Genomic DNA, 14,326 nt, shown 5'->3' with positions numbered 1-14,326 from the left:
GGGACTGTCTTCTGAGTTTGTACAGCACTTAATGCTGTGTGATGGTAGCCCATGACTTGGGCTTGAGGGCGCTACTGTGAAGGCTGAGATTTTGAGCGGTGAGTGATGATTCTGAACCCCGTTAACTTTTATGCATCCAATTGGAAACCTCTTTAAAAAACCAGCCTGCTTTTGCAGCGGGTAGGTACTTGGCACTGTTTAATGTGCTGCTTTTTAAGGCACCCAGAATCATTTTAGCAGCCGCTTGGCGTCAGCTCTTTCCATGCGTTTCAACTTCTAAAAAAATTAAGGTCTTGGAGACTGAATTCTGCATTAGGGGGGTGAGGGGAAAAGAGTTGTTCTGTTGTAAGGAGCTGGGACATCTCTGTATCGTTGCAGTTAACGTGTGTGGGGTTTTGTTTCTCTTCTCTCCTTAGCATCGCACTGTGATCCCTGTGCACGACTAACTGTGTCTTAGCTTGTATTAACATACATCAACTACGTAGTCATGTAGTTACCATGCACAGGGTCCTATTCTGTCTTCCAGCTCTATAAAGCCATGTAAATAACCATAGCTTTTATCATTTTGTAACCACTAGATGTCAGCATGGCTTGTAAAAGGATTTGAGATTTCTTAAACTGTTTCATCGGGTGAAAGAACCCCTTAGCAGTAACTTAGACCTGTTGTCAAACCAACCAGGACAAAAATTTCTCTGGTTTTACACGTTATGTCAGTCATACCCAGCAGTGTGTTAACATTACGTGGGCATGTAGGTCCGGGAGTTGTAGGGCCATGTTTTCAGCTGGTTGAAATCATTGATGTAATCTGAGTTCTGCCGCCGACTGTCGGTAGCACAGAGACCTGTTACCATTACTTCTCGCAGAGTAATGTCAAATGCACATCAAGCTGAAACCAAACTTAAGGCTTTCTTCCGTCTCATTTGGTTTCATTCATTTTAGAAATCACAGGTACCAGTAGTAAGTGTTCAGTTTTCTGATGGAAATGGGAATCGCCAGGCTGGTGGGTGCCACCTTTCAGGTTGATGTGTGGAGGGAGATGATCCTGACTGGTCCAGGCGGTTTGTGGTACCTGGTCTCTGTGGCTTCCCACCTGAACACCGAGCTGTCTCTTTAGGTGCTGGACCTCGTTGAGGTGTTCCTTACCAAACAGCCTGAGAACCCCCTGGTGTTCGATACCATCGAGCCTCTTCTCTTGGTGATTGAGCAGACCATGAGCAGTGATTCTGACAAACAGGAGCAAGATTTCCTCCAGAAAACAGCCAATATCTTCACGTAAGTGTCTGGACTGCTGTGCCTTTTAAAGCCCTTGGGCTCCCCTTCTTGCCCTTGGCTCTTTCTAAGATCAAAGGAAATTGCCAAAATTGGATCAAGCTTTCCTTTGACTTGGACGTGATCAGGAACAAGAGAACCCTGATCCATTTTTAGCCTCTCTCCTCCAGGCTTCCCCCACTGGAAGAGCTCAAGTGCAAAACACGGTGGGTGAAGGTGAAATCCCTCATAACATATGGTCACTGTTACGAGCTTGATCCTGTGCCACTAAAGTCCACGGGAGATTTTCCATAGACTTCAGCAGGCGCTGCGTCAGCACCTAGGTGTGACAACCCACCAGGCTTACAATCTGCTTGGGCTAGAGTGAAACCGCCTGACAATTTACTCTGGTTCTAAAGGGCCATGGAAATCTTACAGCTGTCCTGGTGACAGCCGTGCTGCTGCTGGCAGGTTGTGCAGTTGGATGGGGAGAGCACTAAGTTGTGTGTTTTTTGGTGACCTTTCAGTGAAGAATCTCACTCTGCTGCTGGAGGTTATTTTAAGAAACGTGCTGTCCTCGTAGGGGGGGCACGTGGGACTGACGCATTCCTACAGGCTCAGCCTGCTGGCCTTAGTACAGCCTGCATGGTGGGGGACAGTGTTTTCATGAGAAGACTCTTCGTACGGGGAAGCAAAACTGCGAGATGGGTTTGGTGGAGGGGAAGGGCTAGGGAGTGTTAGGATTCATTAAAGAGCAAGGGGACGGGCTGATAGTACAGCCTAGAGCTGGGCATGATGTGCCATGTGCAGTACGTGGCAGTCCATCTTCCCTTCCACAACTCCGCTTCTGAGCACTTCTACCCTGAGCTGCTCTTTCACCTCCAAGATCACTGCTGGGGCAGAGAACAACTGTGCAGGGCTCTTGCCCTAACTACATTTGAAGCCACCAGATTCATTTAATCTACAGGCTAAAGGAGAATTGCCAGTGTGAACAGCTGCTCTGCAAGCAGCCATCATTAAACTGAAGCTGACCATCCATTTCCTCTTGCCCTAGCACTTGCTGCTTCTCTGCTGCCTGTGTTGTTACCCAGCAGTGAGCTATATGCTGGGTAAGCCTGGGTCCTACCAGCAACTTGCTCAGAACATACTTCCTAGGTAATGGCCTTGAATTCTTATTGTGTCGGCTGGAACGCTGTCTTTTCAGGAATCACTTGTGTCGAGCCAAACAGTATTGCAAGAGTGTGCGTGACATGCAGGAGCACTTGCACACGCTGATGGACAGCCTGCTGAAGAGAGCTTGCAAGCATAGTGACTCCTCTGTGGCGCTCTACTTCTTCAGGTGGGTAACAAAGCAGGAGCCCTCTTCATATTTAGAGGCTTTGTTTAAGGTGCAGATATCTGGGATGACAAGGTCTGAGCTACATTTACTCTTGGTGTATGTGGGAGCAGCTCCATCACCTTTTGGAGGAGTTGGCTTTCCCTGCATAAAGTCTTTTGCTTTGTGTCCGAATGCCATGAGCCACCTAGCATGGCAGTGGGAGGGTGAAGCCAAACTGAGGCACCTGGCAGGGGAGATCCCAGGATCGCTGAGGTGGCTGGCTTTCCCAGGGTGAGGCCTGTCCCTTGCTCTCTGGGCAGGCTGACCCCTGAGTATTTCCCCAGTGCAGGAAACTTGACTGCATAATTTTGTGGTAATGGGAAACTGCATTTGTGCTTTCTCCCTGGCTTGCTCCTTGGCCTTGATTCTGGTTGATCAGGATGAGCCCTAGTGTAGCTTCAGGCTTGGTATCTATCTGCAGCAGCTGTTCTGTATGCACCTTAGTGGCTTGTTCCCCCATCTGCATTTCACAAGGAAATGCACTGAGGATGCTTAGCTGCCCTATGCAGAAGGAAGCTAAAAGCTAAAAGGTGTAACTAATGGCACTTGCTTCTCAACTCTTTAGTGCAAGGGGGCTAGGACCTTCCCCAGTAGTGCTAATGCCCATATGAACGATGGATGTCCCTGGAGGCTGGGGAGGGGCACGGGGGTGGGGGGGGTGGCAGCAGGGAGCTCCTGCAGGTGGCTGCAGCGGTGTTGGTAGCAAGGAGTGGGGGTTGCGAACGCCAACTGGTGATCCATGACCCCCTGCAGACGCTGCCAGCGGCCAGTGGTGATCAGTGACTGCTTGCAGATGCAGCCAGTGGTGTCGGGGGGAGGGGGAGGGGTTGGGTTAGCAGTGACCGCCTGCAGGTACCACTGGCAGCATTGACTGTGCTTCTCTCAGGGGGTGCACCACCGATCTGGGGGTGCATGTGCACCTGTGGGCGCCCTGTACACATCACCAATGAATGCCCATGTGGCTTTTTTTCTCTCTCCTGTCATGCCAAAAAATGTGTGTCACATCATATTGGTCTCTTCCCATTCCTGATCCTCAGTAATGCCACCTGTAAATGAGGATGCCTTGACTAAGTGCCATGGATACGGTTGGCATTGGGTATGGTTCACCTTTTCAGTTTCCCTCCCCCTGCCCCCTATGCTGCCTCCCCATCCATGGTATCCATTTGGTGCCTCCATCTTATACTTGGACTGTAAGTTTTGTAGGGTACTGGCTATTGCACTGCTGTAGGAAGAGACTGTTTGGAAGTGTTACCCCAGTGCAAATGCAAGTGGCAATCAGGGCTCTGTGATTAGCAGGGATCCTGGTTTTCCTTGATTTAAAAAAAAATCACAAATTCTGTAATAAAACCCAAAATCCGTGATTAAAATTAAATGCACATGGTATATGCCTAAGCACCCTCTTCCCGCTCCCCCCCAGCCCCTTGCAGCCTGGAACTCTGCCCGCCTGCAAAGGGCTTGCTGCAAAATGTGGGTTTCTCTGCTAAATTGAGAAATCTACCTTTTATTCCAGTTAAGGAGGGAAATCCGTGTTTTACTATGGTTTTTTCCCTGTGGGAAATGGAAAACCCAGTTCCCTGGTGATTAGTCTGAGGTGGAAGGTGTGGAGCCAAAACAGGATACCATTTGGTATGGGAGTCGGTCGAATACACAGTGTATTAAACTAAGGGAGCCCCTGCAGACCTGTTCGTGGTACTCCTTGGTATAGAAAACTGGGCACAGCTACTTGCTTGCCCTATCTGACATATGGCCTGCTTGCTAGTTCCTGAAGACACCAGACTGCAAATACCTGGATACTGGTGTTTGGACCCTCCAGTCGGCACAGCCCTCCTCCCTGTGTTTTTTGTTCCAGTGCCTCTCTGTACCTGTTCAAGGTATTGAAAGGAAATGTGGCCAGTGAGGCAGCAACTCCTCTTTCACCAACGAAAAAGAAGCTGAAGAGCAGAGAAGGGCCCTGTGACCAAACAGACCAGGTAGGAGAGCTGGCTCCTGGGTTACGTGGCACCGTAGGGGTGGGACTTCAGGCAGGCTTGTACTGTCGCATTGTTCTGTTTCATGGCTGTAGTCATGCTGTTTTTTGCTGTCCGATGAAAGGATCTGCCAGTGACCTACCCCTTCCCTTCCAGAGGTGCGTTCGCCCTCCCTTCACCCTCCCTAGTTTGTCCCTTTGGTGCCTGCCTGCCCATGCAGTGCCTGCTTGCAGTTAGTCTTCAACAGTCACTAGGGGGTGCCAGCGCTCGTCAAATCCAGGCTACTTGGGTAATCCTCCCGACTCAGTCCCGACAGTGATGCTGCTAAATGTAGCTTGGTCTCAGACAGCCCCACCCTGATGCCTCTTCCCATTTGCTCCTAGCCTTCTTGTAAGAGAAGCAATGAGGAACGGCTGGTGGTAGCAGACTAGAGACCTCGTGTTATTTCTCATGTCTTAAGAGTCTTAAAAGGCTCCATGTGGCTATCTCACACTGTGCCACAGGCTCGGGGTAAGCAGCCAGGCGGGAGGAGAACCTGAACATGCTGGTATTCCTTTTGGATAGTAGTCATACCCAGGCAGTCTCTTCTTTGTTAGACTCATCCTTAGATCTGGGTTTCCATCTGCCCATCCCAAGCAGCCACGTGTGGCAGCCTTGCTGCATAGTGGCCTCTTCCCCCTCTCCTGTGCCCTTGTTGAATTACAGATTACATGGTCTCTGAAGTCAGAGCACTGGTGAATGTGGTTGCTTAGCACAGCTACCCTGGCATTTCCCCTAGGAAGTTTCGTAGGGGGTAGCTGCCAAACCCAGATTATTTACCTAGGTGTCTCCTGCCTTGAGTCATGGAGGCGGATCAGCCTTCTTCCACGTAAACCTGTCTAGCAATTACTGCCTTAATCCCAATGGCATTTCAGTGCAGGAAGAAAGCAACAGGTCTGCCTAATATATTACCTTACTCACACACAGGGGAGGGTTCAGAAACCATAAGCAATGAGATAGTATTTGCTTTTGGAAAAGTACCCAGGATTTTTTAAGGCTTAGTGAGAGTCTGAAAGCATTAATCTTATTTACTCATTGGGCAGGTATGTCTGTTCTTTGCCAGTCCTTCCTGGTATGAGAACCAAAACACAAGTATGGTGCATACTTGTAGAAAGAGTATCCAGAACATGGGGTTGGGGTGATGGGAAGCTATGTTGAGTTGCACAGAGAAACATATTACTGACGCAGGGGTATGGCTACCCTCATACATGCAGCTCGGATCAGCGCTTACCTGGCATTGGAGCAGCTTATGAAATTAATGACTGGGTCAGAACTGCTGTCCCGGCAGAATAGGGGAGCCCTGTAGGGGCCCAGAGAGCAGGTTATGTGAGGCAAACGCACAATAGGTGTTATCGCCCCAGGAGAGCGTACAAAACACCAGCAGACTCACCCTATGCCTGAAGAAGGTGTTTGTGCCTGAAAGGTTGCAAAGAACAATTTTTCCAACTATTCAGTCGGTCTAATAAAAGATATCGCATTTACCCAAAGAACTTTGTCTGCCTATGTCCTTAAACCAGCATGGCTACAACCGACACCTCCAATAGTATTTGACATGCATGATCTGAAAAGCCCAGCAAAGTGGATCTAGAGCACAGCCTAGAGTGGCCAAGAGTAGGAAGACTTCAGTGACAAGAGAAGTAGTTTTACCTGAGAAAGAACTAGGATGTTAAGGACAAGATCTGTTATCTTGTTTCTGATAGAGACATGTCAAAGCTTTACTAAATACAGGCAGTTGATTACGAGACCTGAGTTTTTAATGCCAGATTCTGAACTCTGCACCACTTCAGATTAAACTAGCTGGCCTACATATGGGAGCCCAGTGTTAACTTAGCTCTGCCACTAATCTGTGTTGTGGCCTGGGCAGGTCACTTGGACAGAGATTTTCAAAGGACTCTTCAGCTAGCTTGAAAATCACAGCGTGTGTGTGTGTGTGTGTGTGTAAGGGGGGGTTATATGTGAAATTTCCCCACCTGTACGAAGGGAAATGAGGAAGGTTTAAAATCTATACGGTGGCTGTAGAGATGCTGTACCTCAGTCAGTGCAAAAAAGGTGGTCTGTCCAAGGCTGGGCATTGCATGCCTTGCATGCTTCGAACTTGCAGGATTTGGGATGAGGGGTGGTAAGAGTATGTAACACTGAGGATGCAGTAGGTTTGGAACTGGCACATAAATTTAGCCAAGAGCATTACGTTCTGCAAATGTTAACGCGTGCTTCCTGATGCAGTGGTAGTAATAGAGTTGCTCCATTGTTACTGATTCATCCTTTTGCTTTATTTGCTGTTTTTTCCAGCCTTCTGGCACAGGCCTTCTGGACCTGGGGAGGGTGACTGTGATGTATCAGGAGGCACTGAGTGGATTCTTGACAAAGCGCAACTGTGCCCTCACAGGCTCCATGTTTCTTGATCTCTTCAACCGTTTCCCGGTAAGCATTGCTAGAAGCAGGGGGCCCTGTCTACATTAGCCCTGCTGATCCCCTCAGACAAAGAGTGCGTTTTTATTTTTTGCATTGCTGCAGGCTGGCAAAACAGCTGCAAGACTTTCCGGGGTTTTCCCATGTTTAGTCTGACACGCAGAGGACCGTGCTGTTTTTGTGTGACTTATCACTGACTGTTTTGACAGCGCTGCTACTACAGGAGTGGAGCGGTGTTGCTGCTGGTGTCGGGAGTGTCGAACTGAATGAAGACAGCTCTTCTTAAGGTGTCTTCTGAGGTTCTGCCTTAGTACCTCTGCCCAAGACGGCTAGTGATACTGGTCCAACTGTCTTTATATGATGGTGCATGCAGGAAACAATGGAGAAGTCAACTTGTTAGGAAGTAAAGCAAAGTCGGAGAGGAGAAGCTAAAAACAAGCTGCTCTGAGCCATCCGCACGTTCTTGGTTTCTTTCAAACAAGGCTTGTGTATGCGTTCTCATCTCAGATAGGTGGAAGCTGCAGTTTCAACACCAGCACTCTTGAGGTGATGAGGAGAGGTGTTGATTGTGGCAGGATTAGTACTTTGGCCTGTATTGGGACTCGTACCATTTAAACAGGCTACCCGCGTACTCTGCTGGGCCAGCACTTTTCGGAGTCTAGCCAAGAAACGGTTCCTGGAAGCCTCTTAGCTGGCTGTGAAACCTTGGGACTTCAGATACACAGAGGCTTTTGGCTGAGTGAGCTGGGTAAAGAGAAGTTGCTTAGAGAAGTCGCTTTCCCTAGCATCCTCAACCTTGTAAAAGTGAGAGAGACTGGCTGGCATGTATTGTGATCACTGGGCATCATTTGCCTTGAAATAAAAATCGGAAGATCCCTGACCTGCCGCCATCCATCTCTCCTTGGGTTGGCGTGGCAGTGTAATTAGCTGCACAGCAGACAATAACTGTTGTGGCGAGCTGTTCTCAGGGTGAGTGTGTGTGGGTTTATCAGGAAATTGAGCCTGAAGAGGAAAAACCTGAGACTATTTCTGAACTTCTGGGACATTTCTGATATTCTGGTGCTTGGCAATGTTTGAGGGAAGGGATTGGGCATTGGACTACTTTGGGGCTCATTGAACTAAGGGAAAGAGACTTGAGTATCAGAGAGAGAAGGATCCAGGTGTGGATATGTATATTTTTTTCTAGATTGTGGGACTGCCCAGGTACAAAGAGTTGGCAGGATCGAGGTTGGAGTCAGGCGTGCCAGACAAAGCTCGCGGGGTAGAAATTTGACCTGACTAAGCAAAAGGAGTTTTGCCACTGACTTTGCTAGGGCCAAGTTTGGCATGAGCAAAGCTGGTAAACAGCTGGTGCTGGTCTGGGTAGCCTTTTCTTGTTGTGTGTTATATTCAGGTATCAAGACACAAACCAGTAGACCAAATTCAGACAAACCAGGTCTGCAGGCAAGCGCTAAATAACAGCCCGGATCCTTCTTTGTTACAGATCATGTGTAAGCCATTAATAGACACCATTGTCGAGTCTGTGACGGCAGGAGCCAGGCAACATCAGCAGGTAAGCAGGAAAGCAAACAAACAAAGTGTGTTGAATGGTAATTTGGAGACAGCACTTAATCACTGTATCGTGAATTATGCTTAACACGCTTATTGCTGCCTTCAGGATTGCCCAGTTCTGAGAAGTGGGCTTCCCAGGAAGCGCTCTCTGAGGAGCGCAGCTTTGCCAGTGCAGGTGCTTGAGCTGGTTTAGAAGGTGGGTTATTTTCCTGGTGGCTCCTTGTCTTCTCAGCTCATGAGGTCTGTCACTAGCTCCCTTCAGGGTACTTGGCACTTCAGATGACAGCTTTCTGCCTGGCAGGATTAAGCCCTTATTATTGTAGATGATACCTTGAGCTTCCTTACCCACGATTTAACTGCTTGGATGTCATTTGGGTCAGGCACTGCTTTTATTAACTCGTATTAGGAAATCCCTGCCTCCTAATGTTAAGAGCTGACTACCTCACAGTGGGCTCCAGGAGCAGTGCTCTTTTTCCAGGGACCTACTTCTAGCTGTTTGCATTTTCCAGGCTAAGTGGTTCTGTACCTAGGTGGAGACCACCTACCCTAGTGATCTGACTTTCACTGGTGGATTGTGTAAGCTGAACTTCGCCGAGTATTAGTAAAATATCTCAGGGGTGGCTGCACACTGGGGCTGTTTCCTAACCATGGGGCTGATTCTTTCTGTTCCAGTGCCTCCTGTAGAGCTAATAACCAAAACTCCTGCAGGCCACCCTCAGCTGTAAAATGCATCTCGTACTTATGCACCCCCACCCCTTCAACCACATGCACATGCAGTGCCTGGACTGACCTTTCCATTTTTAAAATAGTTGGTTTATGGTTTCTGATCACTGAAAGAAATATGGGGCGTCAGACAACCAGTTCTATGATGGATGCTGTATGCTGCCAGTGTAAATTACTTGTAAAGCTGCTTTATGCTGCAAGAATGACCTTTGTGTAAATGAGAATTGGGTTCTTAGTGATTCCAGTTAGACCTGAGAATGTTACACTAATAACAAGCAAATTAATTATAAAACACGTCCTCTCTCCTGCCCTCGGGAGATCAGTACAGCAGCCCCAGCAGAGAGCTTCATTTATGTTGATATCTGCTTCTCCCATGGGGAAAGAATATTGTTTTCTCATAGTGATTCCCACAATTGCATGTGCAAGCTTCATTTCAGGCATCGGTTGGCAGGGGTCTTTAGCATGGTGCATGTGTAGAATGGTAGAAAACAAGGACTTGGATATAACCTGTTCTAAGCAGAGACAAAAAGGGAAGAAACTGGATGGAGGAGTCTGGAGTAGCAGCTGACACGCTGCAGATTGCCTTGATCAACTCAGCTGATCCTTTTGATGAAAAATACCGTCCCGTGGATTTGATATTCAATCCTGTATGCTGGTGTAAGTTTAGCCCAGTAGTCACCAGCCTTTGGCTGGCCCATGGGAGAGCAATACTGAGCAAGTAACAGGCCATGAGTAACATCATGCTTCACTTTCCATGTTCACGTCAGTTGGAACCTTTCAGTCTCCAGTGATTGAGCAATATCCATGTCTTGCTGGCAGCTCACTGCCTGTGAGCTATGGGTTGGGGAGCCCCTACCCTAAACTGTTTTTGTTCACGCTCAGGGTGGGTGTACCTAGACCTCGCCGCCTTGGTGACAAAGGGAGATGTCCCAGTGGCAGGGCTGTGTTGGGCTCGATGCTGGGCAAGGGCACGGCATTGGATGCCGCAGAGATTCTGAGCTCCGAGGCTGCCATAAATCGGAAAAACTCTGGGGTGAGGGTGGTGTTGCGTAGGCGTAGGATCTTACCGGGACCAGAAGATTGACATTGCTGCAGTGGGTCACAGTTACCTTTTGGCTCGCCTGCTTTCTTTGCTGCAGTTAAGATCAGGGATAGCCAGGCTGGGACAGACCTGGAGTTTGCCTCATCCAGTGCACTCTCTGGCACTAACCCACCCCAGGTGTTTGCAAGGAAGGTGTAGTGGGGAGACCTGAGATCACCCCCTCTCATCCGGGATAGCTGTGATCTCACATAGTCAGAGACTGGCGTTGAAGCCTGAGAATGAGCCTAACATCTGGGTCAAGAGGTTTCTCATAAACGTGGTCTGTGAACTCCTGAATAATTGTGCCAGTGTGATTCAGGGAAGCAGCACGGGCCCCGAGCAGGGCAGTGAGAACCAGCTTCTGGCTGTGCTGGGGAACCTTGGGCAAAACTTATCTTCCTAGCATATCTGTGCACCGCCTGTCTTTTTTCTGGCACTCTCTGTAGCTGGTAAGCGCTCTGTGTCAGGGACTTCTCTTGTGTGCACACCGTGGTGGGGGCACTGTTCAGTGCAACTCTGAGATGCCTGTAAAACAAGGGGTGGAAGGGACCGCGATCATCGATTCCATCCCCCAAGGGAGTTAATGAGTAGCTATTAAGGGGTAGTACCTTGGTGTTTCAGCCACGAGCGAGTGGGACTCCAGTGCGGCACTGCAGGCTTACCTGAGTTGGACACTGCACAGAAGGGTCCATGTGGGTATTGGGGCAATGTTGGATAAGGACTGAAGGATCCTTGGAAACAAGGGTTTGTTGGAAGCGGAAGGGAAATGGGCCAGGGTTAGGCACTGGGCTAGAGTGTGGGGGATCTGGGTTCAAGGCTTTGCTCCACTGTGAACTTCCCCTGTGACCTTGGGCAAGTAATTTATATTTCTTATCCTATTACACCAAAGTGGTAGTTGTGAGACACCAGCTCTTGACGCTTGCGCATAGTTCGGGTTCTGTTACCATCTGTGCCGACATGGAAGTGCCTCACAAACGTAGTCCAGTAGCTTGGGGGTTAGGGCACACGTCCAAGGCGCAGGCAGCCTGTGTTCCAGCCCCCTTGTTAAAGCTGGCCTGCTGCCCCCTCCATTCAGTATATCTCGCCAAACCGTTTTCCATCGGGCTTGTTCTCCTGCTGGCTCTGTGCATGTTTCTTTCTTGGTTACGCTGTGGGCCAGCCTCAAGAGAAGAGCTGGACAGTGTGCTGGGCAACGTCTAGCTCGTGATTTGGTGGTAGGAACTGATTTCTTTGGGAAGTGGGAAATGCAGGTTCAAATCCCCTCTAGGTGAGTGGGGACATCCCCAGATGTCCTGCTTCCTGGGCAAGTGCCCTAACCACTAGTCAGTTGGGCCACAAGGCGGGAGGGCATTCTCTTCTTTTGATGCCTGCTAAATTATGTATTTTTGGTGAGGAAAGTTTCAGGTCTTGCCCCATGTTCTGCGCCTGGGCTTTCTACTTCTCCTAAGCATCTAAGCACCCATAGCAGGCTCAGCAGAGAGAGAGGTGAGATGAGTGTAGCTGCGTGGCATTGAAATTGGGCATAAGTGCCAAAAATTTTGTGCTTACATACGTTCCACTTCGGTGCTGGAGGGTGAAAATGGAAATGCCTCGTTTGCTCTTGGAGTTTGTGTATTTTCTTAAGAGGTGGACAAACATAGTATTTTTTTTTTTTTACTTACTAGAAGGCTGAAACCCCTAACCCCTTTTCTTCCTCTCTCTGCCACCGGTTGCGTGAGGTCCACCAACATGTAACGTGAAGCTGCACAGAAGAGGCCTCTCCATAAGTTTTTCTAACAAAACTAGATTGGCAAGGAGTCTTTCTTGGAGACCTGCTTGCATTCGTGTGCATTTAAAATGCTGTCTTAATGGCAGGCCTGGACAGTGAGGGGAAGGGATGACACGGTTACAGCCCCTGAACCGGAAGTCTGAGAGCTCTTGCGGGTCTGGCATGTTAACTGTGACTTTGCAGCTAGTGATTGCTAAGGGCAAAATTGTTTTCTGTGGTGGAAGATGAGAGCATGTGTAGATATGGAAACCTTCACTCACGTGGATTGATAGGCTCAGTGGGTCTCCACAGGCCACTTTATTTCTAAATATAGTCTTAGAAAAAAGTTATAGTTGCTCTGGACCTCTGTATATGTGTGTAGACAGGTGCATGCGTCTGCACACAGGGAGAAGCAGCATAAATGACAGGTTGCAGGATGTTCGTCGATCACCTGCACTGGGATAGGGTGATGGCACTGCTTTGTATTGCCATCCAAATGGCGCTTGTGTTAGACCTTTGAGCTGACTGACCGCTGACAAGTTGTATTTCTTATACCGCAGGGAATTATGTGCAGAAAAATTCAAAATTATGCAAAATTAATTATTTTTTTTCACAAATTCAAGTAAATATAACGTTATTTGAACCTTCTTTAGACATGCATGCGGGTACTTGTGTGGATGTTGTGGGATGTGGTCGGGGTGGTTGTCGGGGTGTGGGGGGGTTAGCGAAGGTGTGGGGTTTGTGGGTGGGAGCGTGTGGGGTTGTGGGGGAGTGTGTGCTCCCCTGCCACATGCTCCCCCTGCAGGCTCCCCGCCAGTACAGCCCTGCTGCCTCCTTGCGCACAGCCCCTGCTTTCAAATCCCCCCCCGCCGTGCACAGCCACTGCTATCGCATGTGCCCCACACCTGCACACAGCCCCCACTGCCACATGCCTCCCCCCAGTACAGCCTCCGCTGCCACCAAGCCTTCGGGGCACTCCTGGTTGCAGCAGACAGAGCCCCCAGTGGCGAACAGCTTCAACAAATCCTGGGTGCTGCCCGTGGCAGCACCGAGCTGGGCTAATTCGGCCTGCTGGCAGGCACCTTGGGGCCAGCACGTGGGGCTCGCGGCACTGCAGGCAGGAACCACATGGAGCCCCCCAGGCACTCGGCTGCAGCTGTGGGACACTGGGGACTCTGCTTGCCCTGGCCAGGAGCGCCCCAAGGGCACGCCACCGGCTACTGCCACCACTGGCAGGTGTTGTGCATCGTGGGGTTGGGGGCATGTGGTGGGGGGCCCACACCCACCCACAAACCTTATGCCCATGCCCCTCCTTCCCCCCGCAATACACACACAGGCCAGGAGCTCCCCTTCCCACTCAGCAGCTACACCCCAGGGAATGATGTGATATTATGCAATTATGCGCAGTCATACATTTTACACACAAAATGACATGAGTGCATAATTCCCTGGGGTGTAACTTTGGGTGTACATGCGCCTGTTGGCAATTAGATGTTTTCCCTTAACTAACCAGAACGCACGCGGCATGTTAACAGCGGTAGGCATCTTGCGCTGCCTGTCGTGTGCTGTTGGTTTTGCAGGACACTGATTTCCAGCGCTGTCAACCTGACATCTCCCATGAGCATTGCACTCCTTCTTTTAAATTCTATTTCAAGATATATGTGCATAGGCTCCTCTTCCCAGCCTTCTCCTATAATTTGGTTTGGTCTTATTGCTACAATTGTTTCCTAGGAGAACTTGACCTTCAGATTGCTTCCCTCAGCTGTGTTGCTCTGGCTGCAAAATGTTCAATAGGAGCGCAAGCCAATTGTTTTCGCCTGTGCTTTTTGGAGTGTAAACAAGAGATCAAAGTGTGTTTTATCTTGTGATTGTTGCATGACTGAGCTACATACCAGCATCCTCCTGAGCCATAGGTGGAGAATGTCTTCCTGGTTTATTTTTAGCACCATCCATACCTGACGTGTAACTATAATAGCATTAAGCTCAGGGCCTGCTTGCGGTCCTGGGCTTGTCCCTTCTGGCAGCAGTAAGTTATGGTGACACGCTGTCTGCCCAATCCTTTTGTCTGACACGCGTGTCCGGCTCCTACCAGTTTGGGGCAGGTTACTGAATGTCACCAGCCCCCTTTCTTGAACTGCTGGAAGGAAGCATCCCTGGTCTGCAAGGATGTTTAATATGTTGAA

The 14,326-nt window shown here is 49.3% G+C and overlaps 1 protein-coding gene across 1 annotated transcript in view; it reads left to right on the top strand.

The window, feature by feature from the left end:
- MYBBP1A (MYB binding protein 1a) overlaps nucleotides 1-14,326 on the top strand; it is a 64,439-nt gene that overhangs the window by 21,409 nt on the left and 28,704 nt on the right. The window contains exons 18-23 of the mRNA XM_019545297.1: nucleotides 833-864; nucleotides 1,115-1,272; nucleotides 2,453-2,587; nucleotides 4,476-4,596; nucleotides 6,922-7,053; nucleotides 8,525-8,593. Of these exons, the coding sequence (XP_019400842.1) occupies nucleotides 833-864; nucleotides 1,115-1,272; nucleotides 2,453-2,587; nucleotides 4,476-4,596; nucleotides 6,922-7,053; nucleotides 8,525-8,593 (647 nt within the window). The remainder of the gene's footprint in view (nucleotides 1-832; nucleotides 865-1,114; nucleotides 1,273-2,452; nucleotides 2,588-4,475; nucleotides 4,597-6,921; nucleotides 7,054-8,524; nucleotides 8,594-14,326) is intronic.

Source organism: Crocodylus porosus, unplaced genomic scaffold, assembly GCF_001723895.1.
Source record: "Crocodylus porosus isolate Cpor-Errol unplaced genomic scaffold, CroPor_comp1, whole genome shotgun sequence".
Classification (NCBI taxonomy): domain Eukaryota; kingdom Metazoa; phylum Chordata; order Crocodylia; family Crocodylidae; genus Crocodylus; species Crocodylus porosus.
The sequence above is the reverse complement of the archived record's forward strand: the minus strand, read 5'-3'. Positions and strand labels throughout refer to the sequence as shown.